Source organism: Emydura macquarii, unplaced genomic scaffold (assembly GCF_026122565.2).
Source record: "Emydura macquarii macquarii isolate MOO-44397 ecotype Brisbane River unplaced genomic scaffold, CSIRO-AGI_Emac_v2 contig_2834, whole genome shotgun sequence".
NCBI lineage: Eukaryota > Metazoa > Chordata > Testudines > Chelidae > Emydura > Emydura macquarii.
Window position 1 is genome coordinate 4,785,685 of NW_027132971.1, and position 25,822 is coordinate 4,811,506.

The 25,822-nt window shown below is 38.6% G+C and overlaps 1 protein-coding gene across 3 annotated transcripts in view; it reads right to left on the reverse strand.

Annotated features, from left to right (window-relative positions):
- The window catches only part of INPP4B (inositol polyphosphate-4-phosphatase type II B), a 426,088-nt gene that overhangs the window by 23,795 nt on the left and 376,471 nt on the right, over window positions 1–25,822 (reverse strand). For 2 of the 3 annotated variants that reach the window (XM_067567967.1, XM_067567972.1), the window contains one exon: window positions 16,259–16,505. The exons of the other annotated variant lie outside the window; for it this stretch is intronic. In XM_067567967.1, the coding sequence (XP_067424068.1) occupies window positions 16,331–16,505 (175 nt within the window). In that variant the 3' untranslated portion in view covers window positions 16,259–16,330. Of the gene's footprint in view, window positions 1–16,258; window positions 16,506–25,822 lie in introns of those variants that run through there. 3 annotated transcript variants of the gene reach the window in all.

Genomic DNA, 25,822 nt, shown 5'->3' on the forward strand with positions numbered 1-25,822 from the left:
TTATACATGTGTGTGTTTGTCACTGCTTGGGTGGGTAAGGAATATGCATTTGTGTATTTAAGAAATGGCACAATAAGGAGGAGATGTTACTCACCTTGAACAGGAACTGGAGTTCTTCAAGATGTACCCGCTGAGGGTGTACCCTATGTGCCCCTCCGCCTTCAGTCAGAGATTCTTGGTAGAAGCAGTATCTGTTCTGCCCAGGCATGCTCCCTACACATCCTTGTGCCCTTACTGAGGCTATATAGGGCGGGCATGGATGAACGCTCTCAGTTCCCTCTCTACTGCAAAGCCTACGCAGGCAACCCTAAAGCAGAGGGGAGAAAGGCAGGAAGTGGTGTACCCACAGGGACACGCATCTCAAAGAACTCCAGTTATTGCACAAGGTGAGTAACCTCTCTGTCTTCTTCAAGTAGTGTTCCTGTGGTTACACCATTTTAAGTGCACCCTAGCATTAATCCTTTAAGGAGGTGGAAGTTTTGGAACAGAGTCCATCACTACAGAAAGAACTGCCTTGTGTACTTCCACACCCGATCTTGCAGAGTGAATTAGGGCATAGTGGTCATAAAATATCTGCATCCAGGACCACGTTGCAGCCCTGCAGATTTCAGCAAATAGAACGTCTTTGAATAGAGCTATAGACATAGACTGTGATCTCGTAATGTATGCAGCCACTCTGGATAAAATTTGGATGGATTCATCCACCCAGTGAATGACTATAGGACCTGACTGGGTAATGATACCTGCATGTTGAGACTGTTTTTGTTGGGTACATAAACATTCCTGAGCCATCCATGAAGACACTGAAGATGAAACATGGTGTTTTGTGTCACAAAAACACAAGCTGCCATGTGCCACAGCAGTTGCAAACACATTCTTGCTGGAACTTGAGGGTGGAGCTGAACTCTTTGTATAAAAGCAAAGGAACTTGTGGTGAGGGAGACATGTTCTACCTGTTATCAAATCCAGAAGAGCTCCTATAAAGAGAATTCACTGTGTAAGGGTCTAGATTGATTTTTTTTCCAAGATTTATTTACCAGTCTGGACTTCAGAATAGTGAAGTTGTTGTTTGAACTGCCAGCCATACCTGATATGACCGACCCTTGAAGAGCCAGTGGTTGAAATAGGAAAAGACAGTTATTTCTAGATGACAGTGGTAGTCAGCTACGACCGTCATGATTTTTGAGAACACCCTTGGGGTGAATAACAGGCCGAAGGGTAGGACCTGGTACAGGTAGCGATTATGATTGAAAATGAAATGCAGAAATCTTTTGTGAGAAGGATGAATTGTTAAGTGGAAATAGGTATCTCTGAGGTTGAGGATTGCAAACCAGTCCCGTAATTCTACGGAGGGAATTATAGCTGCCAGGGACACCATCCTGAATTTAAGATGTCTGACGTGCTTGTTCAGTTGTCTGAGATCTAGTATCAGCCTCCAACCCACATTTTTATTGCTTTTTAGAAAGTAGCTGAGACTGGCTCTATGACTTGTTGGCTTAGGTGTGATGAAATCTCCTGTGTCAGAAATTTCTTGGGAGAGGGATCTCTGAAGAGGGATGGGGAACAGGTGGAGTAGAGGTAAATTGGACAGCATAACCCAAAGTAATGCCTTCAGTGTCCAATGGTATAGCCTCCCAGGCATGGTGAAATAGCAAGAGATGATAAGGGTTTATGTCATGCAGTTGATAAAACTTGGTGATCCCGAGTGATCTAGATTCTTGACCAAACTATCAAAATGATATTTGGACAATGCTGAAGGCTGGGATGAAGCAGTCGAGGTAGTTGAAGCCTTTTTCTTTGAAAACCTTGACCTGTTAGCCAATGGTTCTGGTAGTCTATGGAAGGTGAACAAGTGAGCAAGGTGGAATCTTTATGCTGATTGAGACCTGCTCAACTTCCTTTTATTTGCAGGTGTGTATATCCCTAAAGACCCAAGTGTGGCCCTAGAGTTTAGAGTATGAAATGAGTCATCCATGGAATCTGCAAAAAGCCTCTGGCGATGAAAAGGTAGATCTTCCCAAGTCAATTGTACCACCTGCAGAAACCCGCACAATTGAAGCCAGGAAGATTGCCTCATCAGTATCGCAGTGGAAATAGACCTGGCTGCAGTGTCAGCTACGTGAAGTGAAGCCGGCTGTGAATTTTTTGCCAAAAGCTGAACCTCTACTCGATGTTTCTGTGGGTAAATGGTCAATAAAAGCATTAAACTTCTCCTAGTTCAGGTAGTTGTATTTTGACATCAGCACCTGGTGGTTAGCCATCCTGAACTGAAGTGATCCTGATGAATAACTTATGATCAAACAGGTCCAGATTTTTCTGGTTTTTGTGATAAGGGGTGGCTTTTTGGGTATGATGCCTACTCCTTTCATTCACTGCATCCATGACCAGCGAGGTTGGTGCTGGATGAAAAACTAAAATCTCAGAATCCTTGGCTGGGATGCAGTATTTTTTTTAATGAGGCCTCTTGTATGTAGGGGGAGGTGTTGCTGAAATTTACCAGATGTACTTGACTGGATCCAGGTGGGCTTCATTAATTGGCAGTATCACCTGTGCTGAGGTATGCAATGTGTCCAGGAGCTTGTGATGGGAATCCTGAACTTCTTTCAGGGGAATTTGCAGGATGTCAGCGACCAGCTTCATCAGGTCCTAGTGGTATCTAAAGTTGTCAGATAACGATGGAGGTAGTGGCATAACTGCCTCATCCGGTGATGATAATGAGATGTTTGGGAGGGAGGTAACTCTTGTTCCTCAAAAGTCTCCTCAGGCTCAGAATGGGGAGAAGGGATGGACAGTATCGGGGAATCAGATCTTCTGTGTTCCCTGGGGACTAAGTTGAGATCCCTTGAAATTGCAGGCAGTACATTGCCCATATATTCCAGTAAGGCCAATGATGGAAACCATAAGGCATGTGGGGAGGAATCTAATGCTGGCCATTCCAAGTGTGGAAGATAGGACTCTGCTACCCTGCCTCCATTGCATCTGCAATGGGGAATAACATCTGGAATAAACTGAAGATCCTTGAACAGAAAGTTGAGTCTGAGTCAGAATGCTCCTCCATATATTGTATTGGAGATGACAACCTCTCCTCATGAACAGTCAAAGATGGAGAAGAGGTAAGTCTCTCAGAAACATAAGCTGTTGATAACTCAGCCAACCTCAGTACCAAGAGGCATCCAGAGTTTGCAAGGAATGGGATTTAGGCTCATTTGGTACCATAAGGTCTAACAGATACTGGAATTCTTGATATACAGAAGCACACCAGAACTTGGTACCAGCATTGATGCTGTTGCAGAGGCCGTTGCGTGAGGCACTGACATTGGTACCAAAGGGGTTGGGGATTCCACTGAAGCCAGGCTCTTGATAGTAGAAGTCTTCGGTACCAAACCCTTTAAATTTTCATCTAAATCTTATACCTCAATGGTAATGTGCTTCACAGTACTGAAATTCTCAGCACCTGAGGTCTCCAGTGACCTGATCTTCTTTGCTGAGGAACTCTCTAGTGTTCTGCTCCTTTTATCCTCTTCCTTATACTTGGAGAGGGAGGTTCTCAGTATCAGTGGTGCAGTTACTGGTACCTCAGTCAAGAAGTGTTGGAGACCAGGGTTTTGGTGCCCTTTCTCCTTAGAAGCTCTCAGTAACCATGATCAAAATGACAACGGGTCATTGACAGACATGGAGTGTCCCTGTACAGGGGGGTTTCTCTGTACTCAGATCCAAAGCCGGTTTCCTGGCTTGCTCCATTTTTAATAGCATATACTTAATTTCCCTGTTTTTATGGGATCTTCCCTTAAAAGACTTGCTGGGAACTTGAGTTTCCTAAGCAATGAATGTAGCGGGACTGCCTGTTACTAACAGGAATTGCTTCTTGACAAGAGAGGCACCTTTTAAACCACAGGAAGCCTGGCATCCCTGACTGAAGAAGTTGTTCAAGCGCCTCAGTAGGGGACAAAGAAAAAAAAAATGTGTTTCTTTCTTTTTGTCTGTTTGTTTAAGAAAAGGGGAAACATTTTCCAACTATCAAGTACTAATCCTACTACTACTAAGAACTAAATATAAAGCTAAAACACTAAAAAAAGAGGGAAACAGATACAGAGGAAACAGGCACATGCTAGACCTGTCTCTGGCCAAAGGCAGTTGAGAAGAAACCGAGGGTGGATCCCATGTGCAGCCCTATATAGCCTCAGTATGGGGCACAAGAATGTGGATGGGGCATGTGAGGCAGAACAGGAATTGTTACTGAAAATCTCTGATCTAAAAGCACAGGGATGTATGTGCACCTAAAGTGGAAGACCCACAGGGACACTATTTGAAGAAGAATGATGACCTATATCCAGCATTCTAAGACAAATAAATAGATTCAAAATTCTGCAAATGCTTAGAAGGCATTGTGACAAATACACAATTCAGCAAATACTACAATTGTATAATGAACTTAGAATGGTGCATTATGCTATATTCTCCCACCTCTGACAGCTCATGCTTAAACTCATTGTGATGTGGAGCCTAAATTAAGAATTTTAGTTTTCTCATCAGGATCCCCGCATAACTTTGTCTTCTCAACAAAATATCACAAAATAGCCTTTCCCCTCAGGAAAATGTAATTATCCAGGCTTTGGAGAAGAAAATGTTCTGCTTACTGAGCCTGTGTTTTGAAAGGGGCTTGAACTTAAGTCTTCCATATTGCAGTTGAAATTCTGCTGTTGCTAATAAATGCAGGCACAACTATTTTCAGGCACAGCTGATATGATTTACACATCTATTTATCTGATGTATATGCATGATCAGGTAAGTAGACAGATACATAACACTGACTGAACCCACATTATTTATTTTATCCTTCAGGTTACATCTAAAAAATCAGGCCCACTGTATTAACTTGCACTGAGAAGGCTCAATGGATACTCAAATTAGCATTCAACCCCCCACTTTCAGGTAACTCACACAACCAACCCTACACAAAGCCCAAGGAAAGCCATGAGGCACTAGGAAGGGGGAAAGGCTGATGCACTTTATAGAGTGCCCAGAGTCAGGACATTCATGGAATAGTAACTATGTCCCTGGCAGCTCCTCTACGTGGTACTCCACACGATCACAGACTTAGTCATCATGCCCTCACTCCATCCCCAAACTTACCTATTTGGAGCTAGCAAGGACCTCAGTAAAGCTGTGTTCCGGCATGTGGAAACCCTTGGCGTGGCGGCTCAGTTTCTATGGTTTCAGTGTTTTGAAGGTCTTTGGGTGAATTTCACACTTTGATGCACATAAATGCTGACCTGAAGACCTACACGTGGAACTGGGTGCTGCAAAGGGGGCACCCGTACGAGAATATTGCTCTCTTCATATGGCAACCACTCAATGGAATACTAAACTATGGTTTTTCAATTTAAAAAATCCACTCAAAATGTCTATTGCTGCATGATCAGTAATGGAAAGGTTTATAAACGCTATTTCCAGAAACATGGATATACTTAGGACAGTGATTGACTAACAAACTGAACAAAGAATCCATAATCAGGAAAGTATTAGCTTCAGGCACTAATCATAGTAATGGATAAACGGTAAGAGTTAGCATCACTGTAATTATAAAAAAAAGTTGACTAAGTGAACTGTGCTTCCCTTATCAAAATCTGTCACTTCATAAGGTGCTGTTTCTCCAGCCACCTAATTGCCACAACAGTTTTTAGAGGTACACTTCTGAGTCTGGAACTTAGTGGGAGCTTTTTGCAATGCTGGTTTTGAGAAAGTCTATATCAGATGTGTGGATTTCTTCGTATTTCCCTTTTAGCAGAGTTTTGTTGCCACTGAAACTTGCTTTTGTTTGTTTTTGCAGTTAAACAAATGGACAAGTGTGCCAGTGCCTCATTACTGCTAGAAGTTGTAATATTTTCTTTTTAATGATGTCCAAACAAATTAACTGTTAAAAAAAAAACTGCAGGGTGGCACAGAAGGAAGTGGAATTTAGCAGGGTGAATATCAAAAGGAATTAAGTGCCACAGCTCTGGCCTATATGCCAGTAAAAATTGATGTGACTTAATAAGTTTAATGCAAAAGGGAATTGTATTGTGTGTGGGTTGTGTCCCCGTTGATTTTTTTAAAAAATGTGGGAGCACATATTTGAATGCATAAATATAAATTGAGTTTTTCACTTTTCTTTTTTAAACCAACTCTTGTCTGCAATGTATAGTCAAGCATGCTAGCTGGAGTTACACAAAAAATTTTGCAAACAACTGCTATTTTTCACTCATCTGTAATGTTCACTCATCTTATTTCCCCTATTGAGAAAAAAATGCCTTGAAAATTTTCTTTCAATAACTTCCAGTCTCAACAAAATTTGGAAATGGTTTTTAGTAAGCCGATAACTCATTCTATACCTGTGTATATTTGTCAGATCTTTGTCCTATATGCAGTCTTTATTGAAAAATCTCAGCTGTTAAATGCATTGATGAAAGTTATTTACTGGTATTTCATCAGGTGTCTCTTCACTCTTCCCATGGCGTTGACAGTTACCTTACATTTTGTCAAACGTTCCCAAGAAGTGGTATACTACATTTATCTAAATCTACAGAACAACTTTTCTCTGTGTTGAGCTTTCGGACAAACTTTTCCTTAGTTAGTTTTCTTTAAATGTGATTTGTTCTTCAGATTCCAAATACATAACGAGGCAGTGCTTGCAATATTCTTTCTTATGGTGTCTCATGACCTGATCTGTACTCATTTCCTACCCTTTGAATTGTTTTACAAGTCCCTTCCCTTTCTGTCAGATATCAATTTAAAAAAGATGGGTCTGACCATCCTCTTATAAATCACCTGTTCAGTGTGTATACATATACGTAGCTGCTAGGATGTTTTGGGGTAGGGACAAAGAGATTTACTTCAATCCAAAATTTACAATGTCAGTGCAGTTTAGTTCAAGACAACACCCTGCCCTATCTGCCCCAGATCACTCAGATATCTCTTCAATCACAGAACCTATTTTATGACTATCACTCGTGTATCTGTTCAGCTGCCTCAGTGCTGAACTGTAATCTGTATTTTATATCCCTGCCACTCCCCAAAACACTGAAATGTCAGACATGTGATTGAATAAAATAGGCTGGGATTCTCAAAGGAGCCTAAGGCAATTAGATGCCTAAATCCCATTATTGAAGAGTTGGGCATCTTAACTTGTGAGAACTGGGCACGTTAGCTTCCTTTGAAAGTCCCAGCATAAACAAACAAGTGTAAAGGGATGCAGCTTTTGGGATTCTTGAGCCTTGGTTGATAGATATAGTATTCAACTTCAAAACACTCCAATGCAGTCACTAGAATCCAGCTGGGTAGTCTCCAGCCAGATACACGTTATACATCCATGAAAGTCTGGCTTCCGTTATAAAACACAGATTTAGTTTGATACATTTTAGTCCTCAGATTAGAGCTAAATCAGGCTATCTGACATGTAAGGATCCTTTTGACAGCCATCATCACTTATCAACATCGCCTAAAATTATGGTCTTGTTCTGGAAAACGTTAAGAGCCTTATTACACTATCTGTTAAACTTGGACCTCTCTGGATTCTCCCTCAACTCCCAACATCAGAACAGTATTAAACAAAGTGAACTCACATGCAAATTTAAGATTACATGACTCATCTAGTTCAATGTTAAGTAGCTGCTGAGGGCCAAATTCTACTGTTATGCCATCATGGCTTCAACAACATAACTGATGGCAGAATTTGGGCCTTAGTTGATACAGGTAAAAATTTCAAAAGTGCCTAAGTGATTTAAGAGCCTGAGCCCACAAAGTCAGGGACTCCGAAGTGATTTAGGGGCTTTTGAAACTTTTACCCTACGTCTTTTCTAAAGTTGCAACTCAGGACAGAAGTCATTCTATCAAGGCATATATTTTCTTGTGTGCGCAAATTCATTATACATTAAAGTACATTTATTAAAATCCATTTTTTATTATTTGTATTGCAGTAGTGCCTAGGGAGCCCGATCATGGATCAGAGCCCCATTAAACAAACAAAATGATGTTTGATTTATTTTCCATTTTCAAAGCAAAGTCAGATAATGTGGCCACTGACTCCTCTATAAAAGCCTGATCCTGCTGTTAATATTTCATGTGAAGGGTCACATTAAATGATGAGTAATGACTTTGGGATCAGACCTTACACTTTTTTCCATTTTGAAACATTTTATGCTTTTGATTGAACAAAAATCTCTTAATGCGCAATACAATTTAAAGGGCCAATTCTGCTGTTCCAGTCGGGGCATATGTGACATTTGTTTTAATTTTTATTCAGGTCAGCTGTTTAAATGCCTCACCATGTAAATTACAATCACCACAAATTAGTCTGGCAAAAAAAAAGTGCAAGCAGAAATCTGCAAGGACAATGTTGAGGGAAGGCATAGGCAGGATGTATCCCTAAAGAAGGGGAAGGATATAACTGAAAGTAGGAACTTAAGGAGAAAATATTCCAAACACTTTCCTCCATAAATATTAACCATCCAAAAGCAATCGTATGAAATTGAGACTGTCAAACAAGTTTAATTTGTCAAATTGTATTTCAACTCATAACTGTCATAGGCAGCCTTGCCCCATCAGTTCCCTATACTGTAGTTTTAACACTAAGCCAAGAGCTAACAATTATATGAAATACAGAACTGCACTATCTTGACTAACCCTTAAATACTATTTCTTAACCTGATTTCCCTAGGGACAAATTGTGTCCTTTCCTCTGCAAGTGCCAAAGGGACCTGTTGTAGCAGAATGAGCATACAAGGGGTTGGGCATGGTTTACAGTCCACATCAAAATCAATGAGGTCTGCTCACTTGTGTAAGGTTAGCAGAATGTGGTCCTTTAACAATGTGCACCAGGAGAATCCTGTTCCTCTTGCTCATGTTAATAGTCTCACTGAAGTCAATAGAACTACTTGCATGAGTAAGGACCACTCAAGTGAGCAATCTGAGCAGGACTGTTCCCTAGATAAGGCTCAATAAATCTCTCACTGAAATGAGTGGCAAAACTCCCATTGAATTTACTGGGAACAGGCCCAACATTGTCCTCAGTCAATGCTCATCATTCCCAACAATATCAGTGGGAATTCCACTACAGACTGAGGGCAGCTTTTGGTTCAAAAAACTCAGATCACTTGTATTTCTATTTAAATGCATCCAAAAAGAATTTACAAAAGAGAAAGGGCAAGAACAAACTTTGTATTATCTTATTACAGCCTTGTAGAAAGATGAATGAATTGTGCTCCCTATTCTGTATTTGTTACATTCTTTGTCATGAGAAACTCAATGGATGATAAAGTCTGTACTGTGGCAAAGTAACATATAAAATCATTTTAAAGATACTCATGTTTATTAGTAAGGTACAAAATTCCTAGGCTAAACAGTAACATGAAAATGAAAAATGAATATCAAACACAAAAAAGTCTGAAACATAAAAAATAAAAGTCATATTTATTTAAATAAAAATATACACACAGTGTACAATGGATATGGCTTACATACAGCAACAAAACAAAAATGGTGTTCCTGAAGTACAAAGATAAAAGGAGCTGGGACAGCCTACCCATGCTTCAGTGTGTCTGAATAAATACACATTGTGAGCTAAGGCCTGTTAGTCTTGCTCATACAAATAGTCACATTGAGTAAAGAGAGCAGATTTGGCCATGACAGTTACACTGGAATAGCTACACAAAAGGAAAACAAGTACCAAAGTAGCTTGTGAGCGTACAATTACTTTCACAAAAATTTGAAAGTCAGGCTCTTCATGTAATTTTAAAGTACATACAGTAAAACTATATGCATGCAAAGTGGAAAAAGTACAAACACCACTGCCCAAGTGCTAATAATACTCACTTAAGCTACGGAAAGGCAATCAGAGCTGCACTGTCAAAAAAAATAAATAAAAAAAAAATCACCAAACGTGGGCACTGCATTAACTTGTCCTGTCACCATTCTGCCTTCCTTTTCCCTCACACACTTCTGATGTTTTCTGTATGTGCTCTTTGGAATTTGGGTCTGTTATTTCACAAGTGGATATTTTTTCTTTTTTAAGTACTGATTCCCAAGCTTTTTGGGTGAATGCAATTTTTCAGTCTTGGATTTTTGGTTATATAGTGTTGCCTCCTTTTAGTTTGCTACATTACTTATTCAGAAGATTATGTTTGGCGAAGAGAAAAAAATAAAGGTATTTTAGAATTTATGACTCGTTTTAGAGCACATGCTGCATCTTCTAGCAACACAAAACTGATGTGTTATAAGATTAAAGAAAAACAGAAAACCCATCAATATCCTAGGTTACTGGAAAACTATTTCTCTTGTATATGAGGAAGCACTTTTGAGATGATTTTTTAAAATATCTGATCTTCCAGATACATTTAATTTTTCCCTTTTAAACAATAATAAATTATTTAAAGCTTCTTTTTTTGTGCAGTTGGAAACATCTGCTTGGATGCACAGCTCTTTTTAAAAACTACCGAGAAACAAAAGCCAAGATGCAATTCATATTTGATGGCAGTACTGATACAACATGCTCTCTCTTTGTGGCAATAAAGCATAAATATAGAAACTAATGGGTTTAAGTTTTCAGCAGAGTCACCTGATGCAAAATAATTTTATAACTGCCAACCAACTACACCATACTCCACCAAATAACTTTTTTATGTTCAATTTTTTTAATGAAATATCTTTAACAATTACACCTTATGGTGTTCAGTCTTTACAAAGTGGTAAATGTATTGATCACTGAATTTCTCAAACCATCTCTTAAAACTGGAAATAAAAATCAGCTTATTTCCTGAAGGATAAGAAGATTCATACTATACTGACAAATGTAAACAAATGATGTTCTGCACTTCTTTGCGGCCAGGCACCTAAACATCAGTGGTGATTTAGAATATTGCAAGGTTTTCATTTGCTTAAAATAACTATTTTGATGTGGATTGATTTGTATTGATTTAAAGATGGACACAAAAACATATATATATTTTTATCGTTTCTTGTTTATGCTTAATGCCAAAAATCTTGGCATTAAAATTCATAGTGCAAAGAACTTTCACTGATACTCCTTCTCAGTTAATGTTTTGTTGGCTTCAGCCTGCTTTTTATATTGGTGGTTCATTACAGTACATGTATTGTTAATGTTTCATCAAAGTAGACAGCATCATCTAGACGTAATGAGATAATGGAATTAGAAAGGTTCTCTATACTCCAATCATTTAATAAAAGCTAAACTATACACATTAAATATTAAAGTATGGTCTTACCAAACTCCCCGAAAGAAGACTGCAGAAGAAAAGACCTGTCTGTATGACAATACGTCAGTCCCATGCATATATTCCAGAATAGAAGTTTTACAGGTATCATTGAGAAATTATTATATTAAAATTGCATTTAGCTTTTCCCTTTTCTTACAATTTAAACTGGTTTGCTACTTCCATGCTAACCTGTGGTATAAAAATTACACAAAAAGATAACAATGCACTATACAAACATTCAACATGGGTAGCACTTTTGCTCAGGTTTCATGGAGTCAAATCCTGCTGATCTTATTCAAGCAAGTAATACCAGTGACTTCAGTGGGACTATTCACATGAGTAAAGCAAGCAGAATTTGGCCTTAAATACCAGACACACTTGGCTGTTTTCTATCCCGTTGAAAGACTGTTTGGCTCTCAAAATAGAAGCTTTCGTCCTCAGAGAAGTTTTTACAATGCAAAGGCTGAGCGTTTTAGTGACTCTGCCATTAAGCTCAGTCAGTTCTCTTCAATAATACGTTAGCAAATGGTACAGTTTGCTCATGAAAATCAATTTACTCAGAATTACTCCTCTAATATGTCTTCAGTGTCCTCTGTTAACCCAACAAGTGGTGTGCAGGGCTTTGGGCTGGCCCTCGGTACTGGATTGGTACATTGTACTTGGTAACAGCCACAAAGGATTATTTGTATTCATAAAAATCCAGGTTGAAGAATATTTACTTTTGCATCCATTATTAGCTGACAACTCAGTTTTGGAGACAAATCCTCAGCTGGTGTAAATTGTCATAGGCCCGTTGCAGTCAGTGAGCCTATAACAAATTCACACCTGGTCAGGATCTATCCCTTGAAATCTACATCAGAGGAAATATTTCAACAGAAAAAGTGATTTTCAGCATTGAATAACACTGTTCATGCGGATATACTTAAAACTGTCAGCATATTTTCTGTGGGTCTTATGAATCTGCAAATATCTGTTCCAATCAAAAACTTGGCAATCAAAGCTTCCACTTTGCCTTAAAAAAAACCAAAGTACATTCTTTAAAGATCCCAACACCATTGTGATCAATGCTGTTTTACTGCAGCATATTGTGCTGTTTTTTTGAAAAAATATTTGGGGAAACAAACCGGTAACAACTTTCAAAAGAACAAGTGTGGGTCATTTTTTAAGGTTAAAAAACGTGCAGAAATAATGTTTATTACAACAATTTATGCCCTTGTTTGCACATGTGACTCATACATCTTCATTGGTTAAAACATATAATTAGATTAAACACAATATGATCACGGTGCAGAAGTAATTCAGAACCAAAATGTTTTTAAAAGGGCACAACATTATGATTTAAAAAATCTAGAGAAAAAGATCTTGACCTTTCCTTTTATGGATAAAATCAGTGCAGTTGTAGGTAAATTACTCTAAAAACCCTATTGAATTCAACAGAGAATTATACCCCACTATAGAATTTTGCAGATTGGTTTAAAAATACTATAGAACAGCTCTAATTCTCCAGGAAGTTCTATTTTACGGAGATGCATGAGAAATACAGGCTCATGACTCTGATGTATATATCTAGTAACTTTTTTTTTTAAACTGTGGACAACAAAGAGGATGTTGAGATCACAGCAAATGTGGCAGCTAGACTGACAGAATAGACTGTAACATTGCTAGACTTTGGTTCAGTATATCTGAATTAAGACTATATGGCTCAGTTCTGTAATGGTTAAAAATCCATATACAAATACAGATTTACAAGATAGCCATTACATTCTAACTCCATTAGTAAATTATATAGTATTTAAAGGAATTAAAGCTCTTCAATTCACATCTGGCTGATTTTATCTCCACAGTGTATTTTTTGAAGATGCTGTGACAACTGCAAAAGGCTTACTGTGGTCAATTGTGTATTTAACATATAATAAAAGAAAAACCTAAACACATATTTGTGATAGAACAGGACAGCGCCAAATTCATCACATAGTATGAGTAAATCATAAAAGTACCAAAATATTATTTAAACATCAGTGTTACTTGCTTTGAACAAGTTGTTCCAGTTCATCAAGTAAGTTTATGGCATGGGCGAAATCTTCGCCCCACTGAAGTCAATGGGAGTTGGGGCCAGGATTTCACCCCATATGTTTAATAACCGTTCAAAGGCCGGATCTTTCAAACATTTAAGCACACGTTGGCACTTTACTCACATGACTGCCAATTTTCCTCAAGTTACACATGGCGGATGTGTTTGCAGGATCACAATCTTAAATATATATTTTTATTAGTATAAATACAGATTTACACCACATATCTTAATGGATTCAAAGGAGAATTTTACAGTTCTTCAGTGACTTCTGTAACAGCAGGGGGGTGTTAACTTCTATGTGTTGGCTAAATTCTGAATTTGGTAATTACGCTTTGCCTCTGGTATCTTAAATTTCCAACGTAGTTTTATTTGGGTAACATTCTTATCTTCTTGCTCTAAATATTTTATTTTCAAAGTCAAGGTGCTATATAAACGTCAGTCATCATTGAGTGACTTTTTTTATTTTATTTTTGGTTGGGGGAAATGGAATTAACTGATGTGATTAACTGATGTGACTACCAACCGTGTGATGTCTACAAGATAAACTTAGGAGTCACACAAGCTGGCAAAAGCACTAAAATTCACAGTTAAGGCTGAAGGGTATTCTTTGCCTGATGGTACCTACATACGGCATTATAGGTGTGATATAAAATTAGCTAACTAGCCACAATGTAGTAGATTAAGGAGTACTTACCCTCATTATTATGCTTATGTTGGGCTTTGTGCTGTATAAAACCATTATATTTAACAAAACCATCCATGTATATAATTTCATCCTGAAGAGCTATGTTAGCTCTTAATATATAGGAATCACTTCACCCAGCACTAAAATGAAGCCACATTTTAGGCTTTTCTGTGCACAGAAACACTCAGTGAAGTTTAGGGGGCAAATCTCAGTTACTTTATTCTCACAAGAAATCCTGACTCTGCTACTGAGACTAATGAATAAATAAAATGAGTGGGATTTGGCTCTAGCACTGAAAGCCAGGAATAATACATCCAACTGAAACTGCAGAGAAGCAGAATGCAATTACCAAATTACTCATTGTAGTTACTAAAATTACATTATGTAATTACCAAACTTCAAATTACAATCTGCAATTACCAAGCTTCTATAGAAAAACAGAATGTAATTACCAAATTTAAATTTGGCCAAGAGCCTGAGATTAACATTCCTTGTCAAGAATGCCAGGGGTCTTTGACCACAAAGGACTGGAATCTCTGTTTTACACCTGGCCCAGAAGAAATCCCCTCCAGCAAGACGGTGCCCCTTCACACAGTACTCAGGTATAGTATCAATGGCCCCTGTCGAATCACTAACACCAATTCCTGCAGCAACCTACATTTTCCTTTTGGGTCTTCCCCTTATGAGGCTCAATTCTACTCGTTTATGGAATCTGATTAAATTACAGCCTATCATTGAAGGGCTGTATATATTTGGTTTTGAGAATACTCAAGCCACTACATTAATTGAGGTTTTCTTTCATAGTAACTGACTATAGTTACTTTAATTTAAAATAGATCCACTGATAGCTCCCAGTTTTGTTACACACTCCCAGTTCATGACACACAAACAGCAATTTTTATATTATCTAATTAGCATAGATGTGTGTTCCTTATCACATTATTGTAAGTTTAGGTATCAGCTTTTCCATATGTCCCCTCTGGTGGTCTGTAGTACTTTGGGAAAGCCATCAGCTGTATCATGTTGAATGCATACTTTCTGCATTTGATATTCTTCAGCACATTCTCTATGCGGCATCCTTCTCTGGTGAAAAGGGAAAAAGTACAACTTCATGAAACACAGAATAAATAAATATGTTTTATTTCTTCATTGCAGAGTTTCAGCAACAGTTGAAGTAAAAATAACAAAAGATTCAACTCTACATTTTTGTTTTTCCACAAGTGATGATACATCTTACAAAATTAAATCCAAGGCCAGCCCCAATACAGTTATTGCCCTCAGAAATAGATGATGCGATTTTTATATTTGCCCTTAAGGTTTCATTAAAGTTTAGTAAAAATTTTTAAATAATTTATTTAATGATACATTTTCACGCTAACTTTAGAAATATATTTGCCTTTTAAATCCTTTTTCAGACTTTTTACTGTACATGTTAAAGTCTACATGTAGCCCTAAATATGCAGGTTCTAGGAGTAAGGCATTTTATTAAGTCTGGCCCTATAGATTTGTAAAGGAAATTTTCATCCATAGTTTATTTCAATATGTTTAGCTGTGCAATGAAAAAAAGAGAAAATGGCTTTCCAAACAGCCTGACCCAACTCTCTTCTTTACAAAGGAAGGATGCTTGTTCACATACAGTACAAAAGTCACAAGTGCCAAAGTGGTGCATCAAGACACAAACAAGACTTTGTTAAAAAGAATATAAAAGTGTCTTGAAAGCAAAAACAGCAAACGCAACCAAAGCAACAGTTACAAACAGGTTAATTTAATTACAAAACAGAACTCATTCTATCTCCATATAGTTACTTGACAGAAAAGGGTTAGTTCAAGCAATGTAGTAACATAACCTCTTCATTAAACAGAAGATTCCATCAGCTAATAAATGACAATCAAAGTAGCACAACGAAAATTAATCCTACAAACTGTCCCATCCATTATTCTTGGCTCAGGGTTAGTTTGTATTGTGCAAAATCACTTTTAACCTTTTTAATTAATAGGCTGAATAGGAGTTTGGAAAGGGGGGTTCAAGCTTTCAGGATCCTGTAATTTGTCTGATATAGAGATACTAATATATATTACCTTTCTTTGAGCTAGTTACATGGGAAAGCTTTACCATGAACAAAAAGAGGAAATTAATTCACTTAATGCATAGTATACTTCTTAGATTTCAGAAAAAATAATGAAAACATTATACAGTTCAGACATTTGTATCCTAAAGACAAATCTTGTGGGTCTGAAAATGTAGAAATATTACAGCATAATTCTTTTTGTTTTAAGTTAATTTGTTGCGGTCTGTAGAAAAGAAAGGAACACAAGTGAAGTTTATTGATATTTGGCTAATAGTAAAGCAAGACTTAAAATAAGCCACACAACCAGCAAGTGTGAGCTGACAAGCAGCAAGGCGACAGGATAGAAGTGACGAGAAGTTGGCTTGTTATCAGTTAGACAGCCTGTCTCGGGATCATCCGACTCATTCAGTGCTCCCTGGGTTTGTCTGCTGTTAAACAGGGGAAGTTAGGAACAAATAGAATAGCATTTAAATACCAAAGAAAGCCAGTACTTAGGTATTCTGACAACAAAGAGACACTAAACATGGCCAATTGATGTAGCGGATTTATGCTAAATAATTCCAAACATTTTATTCTGTTCTGCGCTCGAATGGGAAGCACAATGAAATAGCTAACTAGCTGTCTATTATTTATTTTAAATCTTTAAAAGTGTGTTTTAAGTGGCATTCACAGGTTAGAGGGTCTTAATAACAAAAACAAAATGAGCTAGACTGTGACTAAGACAAACACGTGAATTGATCTGTAGTGAAATAAATGAATAAATGCATGGCTTAGGGAAGGAAAACAAGAACACAATGTGTCACAATGTGACACCAGGCAAAGTGGTGTCTCTGTGGTGCTTACATTTTTTTAGTCCACTATCTGTTTCTTGTACATGAGATCTTTTTGAAACAACTCAATTATTTGTTATGATTTTGTCTCTTTAAAAAATAATTGGAACAAATTTAACTTTTTGTTTTGTTTTTTTGCACAGTCAGGAGCACTGTTAACTCAACCTTATGAGCTAAATGAATAGTGATTTTTCTTAATTCAAAGGTTAACACTGACATTGCTGTAGGAAAAATACATTGTACCTTGTTCAGTCAAATTAACTGTGAGTTAATCTGCACTACAGTGAGGTTCTTCTGAGTCTTTAAAAGTTGTGTTGTCCCTGTATTAGAGCAGTAAGAATACCTTCAAATTATTTTTAACCTTTCAGGTGTAATATTCCAGATATCTTTTATGCAAGTGGAATTATGGACACTTTAGCTAAACCCTTTAACCCCCACTACTCAAGGTTCCTGGTAAGGGCTTTCCCTTGGGCAATCATAACTGATATGGTTATAAATGGAATTAGCTCTTTTGCTATTACCAGAAAATACAGCAGTTTCAAGGGAAACGGATGGATGGTCAAGAAAAGCCAGATGTGTCAGATTAGTCTGGAGCACTTCTTTCAGACACACCTGCCACTGGTATGTTTTTTTATCATGAAAGAAACTGAAAGAAAACACGGGACCATTATGGTACTATCCTGAGTGGGGTGAAAAGAGTACATCTGCTGCACCACCCCTTAGAAAGTTGCAGCATGCACTCCCTTTTGCAGCTGGCTTGTGCAGAAGGATTGTGGAGCCCAGTCTCTGATTCCCTGCTGCCTTAGAGAAAGACAGAGTGATCGAGGTAAATATCTCAGCCCCGGTCTACACTTACCTGGTGATTCAGCGGCAGTCGATGGGAGTTACACAAGCTATGCAGAGTAGCTTGTGTAACTCCCTTCAACTGCTGTGCGTCCCTTCTGCGTCGTGTCTTCACTGCACTGCGCCGACAGGAACTGTGTTCCCATCAACACAGCGCTACGCCACTTCAGGGGGTGGTTTTACAGCATCGACTTCCGGATCAATTGAGCAGGTCTTCACGACCACTCAATCAATCCAGAAAGGTCGATCTGACGGTTGCGACTTTGCTGCCGTTAGTGTAGACATACCCTCAGTTGGTCCAATAAAAATTATTACCTCACCCACCTTGTCTCCCTAATATCCTGAGACCAACACAGCTACACCTAAACTGCATGCAACAATTATTAGAGACACTAATACTCACAAAGGTATCACCCTATACTAACAGGAGGCAAAGACTGCAATTATGGCTGGGTACCAGAAAAAGGGCTAGCCAAAGTTTGTCACAAAATAATTATGCTTGAAAAATCCAAAGAAATAATGAAATGGTCCCTTATTACCCCTTCACTTTGGGCATTCAATTCTATACTTTACAGCAATGGATAAAAAGGATTCCCAAAACTATTCTAAACAGCAAAAGATAAAGGCACAAACTCCCATTGACTTTAATGGGAGCAGGATAGGGCCTTTAATGCCTCAATATGAAAGACACTAAATTATCTTCTTCCCTTGGTCTGGTGCTTTCAAGTGCCTGTGAATGGCACTTAATGATAGGAAAAAGATCTGAGTTTAAATTTATACAGAAACTACCAAGAAATTAAGCTGACATAGTAAATTATGCTGATTTAGCCTGTGCTGTGACTTAGATTTATATAGAGAATTCTACATTCTGCATCTGTCCAACTTGATGTCACTCGCTCTCCCTTTTTGGGATGGTAACTTTAATACATATCACTTGTGTGGGATAAAATGCATTTTGCTTTGCTTTAACATACTCTATGTTCTTTTGGAGCATGCTGCCTTTTAATTTCTCTTCCCTTCTCATAATCTCTATGGGAACCCCACAAATCTTCCTCAGTCCCCTCCTCTCTCTCTCTCTGGGTGGCTTCGTCTATTGGTGACCTGATGGTTTCTATTACCATCTTCATGCCAGTGAGTCACAGACCTATATTTCTATTCCTGACCAATCTCTCTCCATCCAAACATACATCTCAGCAAGTAAATGTCACCTGGATATGTCACCACCATTTTCATAACTGGCTCTACTTATCAGTCTCAGCAGAGAAGCTGAGGACAGAGACTGGATGACATTCTATTCCTTTGAAAGGGTCCAACCAGAACAGAGCTGAAGTACATTGGTGGATCAGTTTGCACTGCCACTATACTTTAATTGTTCTAAGGTACAAGAACTTCATTCTCCAGGGCTGTCAAACACCTTCTACAGTGAAAGTACTACATTATTTTAATTTATTTTAAGTGGGTGTGGGTGAAGTGATATACATGTTATAATTCCAGGAATGTGACTGCTTTTTTATTTAGTATGTTCTGCTCTGTTTTTTGCTCTGTACCTCAGTGACTGTGTTCTGTTCTGTCATCTATGTCTGTGTTGCCCCCATTAGCTTCAATAGAATTTATGTGCATGCATCAACAGGAATATAGATAAAAGCCATTTGTTCTGCTGCTTAGAAGATGCAATGCCCCGCTGTACATTTGTTCTTTGATATACTAAAAAGCACTACCAGTGGTTAATCTCTTCATACCAGGATTCAACAGTATCCACTGTGAACTGCTGATGCTCTGGAACGTCTACTCCAAGGCAGAAGTGGTATCATATAAATACACTCTATACCTGATCCCAGGAAATACATTTTCAAAGCTGAGGGTAGCAGGACAGTGCCCAAATACACTATCAGATAAGTTGGTACCATACCAAGCAGAGTATCAAAATATACTTTTAACTTCAAAAAATGTATCACAGACAGCTATTTTCCCAGACAGATGCTAATAAGGCTGTTTAATGAATTTGCAATTGTAGGGCCAACGCCTTGCAACTCAGATTTCAGTCCCTCTGCTACAGCAAATGTAACTGGCTGAGTGAAGCAAAGCCCTAAATTCAACTCGATGGTATTTTTCTGTCTGCAACACGATAACTTTTGAACACTGCATCCACTCCCACTGTAGCTGCTGGCTAATGGAAACCCTGTTTTTGTACCTCAGTCTTCTGAGGGATAAGTACTCATGCCCGGGGGGCCACAGAATGCCAGAATAGGTATTCTGTACCTATCCCACTCATCCCCTTTCAAAGAGTCTGCTCAGTTCAAATGCCACGTGTGGTGATACGGATCCCTGAAATGATGTCAGGGATGTAGGATAAGGGTCAGCTTCTTCTCAAGGTGACTAGATATGAGTCAGGCAGATACGAAAAGCTGAAAGACTAAAGGCCTTATCCAAAGCCCACTGAAGTCAAAGGAAAGACTCCCATTGACTTCAATGGACTTTGGATCAGGTCCTGTATACACCAGTATAGCTGAAGAGCCAGGCACTCTTTTATGCCAACTCTCCTAACCTATTACTGAGCAGCATGAGTTTTCCAAGCTATGAATCTTTTAAGATTCTTTTTTTTTAATTTTTTAATTTTTTTTTTTGTGTGCTTTACTTAGAAGGCTGACCTTTCCTTGAAAAAATGAGCATGCTACATAGCCTGCATGTGCCCTTCTTGAACTAGAATGGCGTAAAAAATAAGCAATACTTTCTGCTGAAATGGGCCCTGAATTATATATATAGATTCTAACTCTTTCAAGAATTCAGTTGAAATGTTAAACCCTGTGGAAAAGACAGGAGCTTGATTCATGGGCGTAGTGGAAAGGGATGACAGAGTGCCGAATGCTGCTGTCCAGCCCAATGTAAATTAGAGCTGCAGAGGGCAGATTTTACTTACAGACCGGCCAGAAGTTCCCATCAGCAGAGACTCACGTGTAGCACAGCCTCATTCTGCCATGCTCCCTCACATCCACAAATAAACTCCTCTCCCCTTCCCTTCCCTCCCTATCCCTTCTTTCCCCTTTACTGGATGGCACAGTTGCCTTCACCAGGTTTGTGCTAAAAGAGATTGTCACTACATGGGAAGAATTCTCTAATGCAAATCTCTAAGCTGCTTTAACTTCATAAAAGAAAGTAACTGGGCAAACTGGAGAATCCAACTCTAGATGATTAAAGATTCGATTTTAAACCCTGACAAGTTAAGTCTGTAAATGTACCTGATTTTATAGTTACCAGTATGCTATTGCATCACCAATTCACAAGGAGAAATGTATTACTCTCCACAATCATCTCTGACAAACATATTGAAACCTAGAAAAGTTCTTCTCAAATAGAGTTGTGAACTTCAATATACACTGAAACACAATTCTTAAATGTATCTCTTCTGCATGAATTTCACTGCCAGAAACTGAAATGATCAAACTGGCCCATCTTGACCTTTGCTTGCATGAGGGAATTGTTTTGAGGTTTCAGATCTAAAATTTTCCCCTAACCTTTGATTCTCAGTACGTCATCAGCACAACCACCCACTCTGTCTCAGAGCACTTCTTGAATACATGCCACATGCAGAGATGAGGATTTCAAAAAGCACAAGTAAGATTTATTTCATAGTTGATTTGAGATGCAATGTTGTTTTTTAAGATGAAGATGCTCATTAATCAATGACACCTGGGGCTGTGAATACCTCTTCAACCCTTCAATCCTATTTTTATATTATTTTAATCATAGCCTATAGGACTAGCCCATTTGCTTGCACATATATACTCCTCCTTATAAATTTAAGTATTTGTTTATTCTCATAGAGTCATAGATTCATGTCAAAGTATTATAGCTGTAATGCAAGAAACCTACAGGACACATCCTGTATGAAAGCTAAGGCCATTAGTATACATATGTTTGGGACCTTTGGTCCAGATAAATAATGTTGAGTTAAAGGATAAGACATATATGGTTGTAACCTTTACCCTAGATAAGTCAGGAGGCCCCAAGATGGGGGGTGGGGGGGCCCTCAGTTTATGCTCGGAGTAAACTTCACTGATACACCACAAAACCCACAGAAAGGGCCAGAAATAACAAAGGTGAGAAGCGAACCATGTGGAAAGAAAACGAGAATGTCAATAATATGCATGAACCTGTCAGCCTATAGAATAAGTGTACCCTAAAAATTTGTGAGTGAAGAAGCCAAATTTGGACTTAGAAGGAGGACCCATATTGTTCAGGGTATAAAAAGGACAAACCATTTTAATTGGGGGTGATCATCAGTTACTACTTCATTTGGGCTTCTTTTGTGTTGGTGTGATTAGGATCTTTGTTCTTAGTTTATACTTAGTATTATTTGTAGTCTTAGTCTTAGCCTTACAGCTCTTAGCTCTCTAGTCCTGCCTAGCTCTCCACCCCTCCACGCAAGAGTTGAGGATCCGGACATCTCTCTCAACCAGGGAAGGGTGTGAGTATATTAATCCAAAGCATGCAGTATATACATTACATGTCTTTAGAACAAGACTGTAATTCTAATCATTATCCATTTGATTATTCATGCTATGCTACTGCAATAAAAGCCTGTAAAACTATACATATTCAGCTATCAGTGTGAGCATTCCTGTTGTGCACCCCAGGGGTCCTTGTAAACTCTTTGTAGCCTGATCCTGGGACTAGAACCTCATTATCTTCTGATCAGATCAGCTGGTGAGCCTATAACCCCATTCAAATTACTAAACACACAAAATCAGTCAACATATTTCAGGCTGTTTTACTTGAGACTCACCACTCTGAGGATCCATCAAGTCATTCAAGGGTGCTCTAAGTCTAAGGGGACATATTCATTTTAATTTGTCCTCCAATTTATTTGGCATTCTGTCATTTTTAAACTCCTATAGGACTAGCTTTACATGCCTATCAAGTGAAAGTAGACAAAAATTCAACTGATAGGCTGTTTAGAGACCTTGGGCACTGGAGCTGAGAGAATGACAATTGTAAAAACCTCACAGAAAGACACAGACTACCTACTCATAAGCACACACAACTCTCAATGAAGTCAAGCATGCGAGGACAGACTTTTGACGTGGATTTTCACACGGTTTGATACCACCATACTTGGTCTTTTCAGGTGGTGACACCTTTTAACTCTTTGGGACAAATGTGTCTCCTAGTGAAACTCCAGCAACTCCACTTGAGTTACACCAAAGGATTCATTTGAATTTGGACTTAGTTACATTTAGCAAATGCTTATCTGAACTATAGATATGTCATATAAGACAAAGGCTGGCTCTGAAGTAGGGAAATTTTCTACATTTCCCACTATTGATAACACAGGTACAGCTGAATAAGCGCTTGCAATGTTGGGAGCCCCAATGTACTTAGCTGAACAGGTATACAACACAGTGCTTACAACAGTATTGGTAGCCAGCTAGCCATCAGCACTAAGATCCCCAAAGAATTGCTAACACTGATTTACCACTGAATGGGTGTTAGCTATGGCAGGAAATGTTCTGGAAAATTTCTTTAGTGTAGACACATCCCAAGGGAGCAGTTTCTGTATCTTCCCTGAAAATAAAGTGGACTTTCTTGTCTGATCAAATGCTGACACAGAAATAATTGAAATTATGACATGGTTCTGTTCTAATCCCATGTAACAGCAGCACTATGAGAAGACTTTTCATTAGATACAACTGACTGCTTAATACTCTAGATTTTTGAAATATCTGCTTATTTTCCTTCTCTTTCTGCTGGCATTTTTATTATCATGCAGTCCAGAACATATAAGAAGCAGGTGCCTCCAGAAATATTTCAGACATCTCAACATTTTAAAGCAGAAGATTGTTCATTTGTTTATTTAATTTTATAAAAACATTTAAGTTGGAGGATCTCCCCAATCATCACATTTCTGCATTTTACATGTTAAGATTATTCACTTAAATGCTTGAGGTAATCAGAGCTGTTCCAACACATTGTATTCAAAATTTAGATCTCAGTCAGGGGAATGCAGGGAGTCCTAATTTCTGGAAAGCAGAAGCTAGTAATTCTTGGTGAACACAGATTCATGGATTGCAAGGCCAGAAGGAACCACTGAGGGACCATTGTGATCATCTAGTCTGGTCTCCTGTATAACACAGGTCATAGAACTTCCCCCAAAATAATGCCTAGAGAACATCTTTTAGAAAACACATCCAATCTTGATTTTAAAATTGCCAGTGATAGAGAATCCATCAAAACCCTTCGTAAATTGTTCCAATGGTTAATCACCCTTACTGTTTAAAATGTACAACTTATTCCCAGTCTGAATTTCCAGCTTCATCTTCCAGCCATTGGATCACCTTTCTCTGCAAAACTAAAGAGCCCAGTATCAAATATTTGTTTCCAAGGTAAGTACTTACAGACTATAATCAGGTCTCCCCTTAACCTTCTCTTTGTTAAGCTAAATAGATTGAACTCCTTGACTCTATCACTATTAGGCATGTTTTCTAAACCTTTAATCATTTTCATGGCTCTTCACTGAATCATCTCCAATTTATCACCATCCTTCGTGAATTGTGGACACCAGAACTGGACACAGTATTCCAGCAGTGGTCACACCAGTGATAAATACAAAGGGAAAATAACGTCTCTACTCCTACTTGAGATTCCCTTTATAATAATCATGGTCCAGACACCCCAGGGGGCGAACCGGGGGTTTGAACCTCAAAGAATAAACAGTCAACTCAAATCTATACAACATCACTGTGCTATAAAAATATGTCAGATAAGGTCTTTTGTGAAAGCTTGTAACGTCCTAAACTTAATTATCATTATGAGATATGTATACAGGCTATGGTTATGAATTTATGCATATAGAGAACTGGACTCATAAACTTTGCCTCCACTCACAGCAGGACAGGGAGCGATCAGACCAGGAGCAGCACCTTCTGAGCCTGGCGTTTACATGTAATCAGCTCCAAATAAGGACCCACTGTCCAGCCAGGAAAAGAACAAGGATGGGCCATTTGAGTTAATGGAAAGATATTGAGACATTCCAGTACTTGAATCACACACACCAAATAAACATGAGTCCCCATGGACTGGGGCGGTGGGGGGAGAGGGAAAAAAAGCCTTTTAAAAGCAGGATTTTGCCTGAGACTTTTCATCCAGAAACTGAGAGGCAGCTTCTAGGCAGGAAGCGGTCAATGAATGATGGATTCCCACTATAATTAGGGGAGAATCTGTTCAAAGGCAATAGTTAACTTGTATTAGAAATGGGATTTTATCCAATACAGAAATGTAAAGCCTGAAGTTGCATCTTTATGTTTACTTGCTGTGCAACTTGTATATGTTTGGTCTCCTCACTACGTCATCTTTGAATCTGTGTTTTTTCTATTAAATAAACCCAAACAGATCTCTGTTGTCCAAACTGTGTGGAGTTTGTGGGGGCCAAAGTAAGCTGGTGTCTGCGGGGCTGGTTTCATATTTTTGGGGCTGATGAACCAGAGGGGAAAAGTCTGGGTGTCTAATAGTTAAGAACTCTGGAAGGGCGGATTTGGGAGACTCGGGACAGGAAGGGCTCTTGATGTTATCTTGCAAGGAGTAATTAGGCTGGTAGAAGACAGGGTGCTTGTGGCAGGCTACTGGGTCATAGCAGCACAATATTAAGGCACCCCAAGGTTACCAGGCACACACTCCTTACTGGTCTGGGTGATCCCCAATACATCACACCCCTGCTTACGCATCCAAGGATCGTATTAGTCCTTTCGGCCACAATGTACACCAGGAGCTCATATTCAGCTGATTATCTACCATGACCTCCAACTTTTTTTCAGAGTCACTGCTTCCCAGCATAGAGCTCCACATCCTGGAAGCATGGCATATATTCTTTGTTCCTAGATGTGTATATATTTAACCAGATTAAAATGCATATTGTTGCTTGTGCCCAGTTTACCAAGCGATCCAGATTGCTTTGTATCAGTAACCTGTCCTCTTCATTATTTATCACTCCCCCAACGTTTGTGTCATCTGCACACTTTATCAGTGATGATTTTATGTTTTTTTCCAGATCACTGAAAAAAATTAGGTCGTTTAGAACC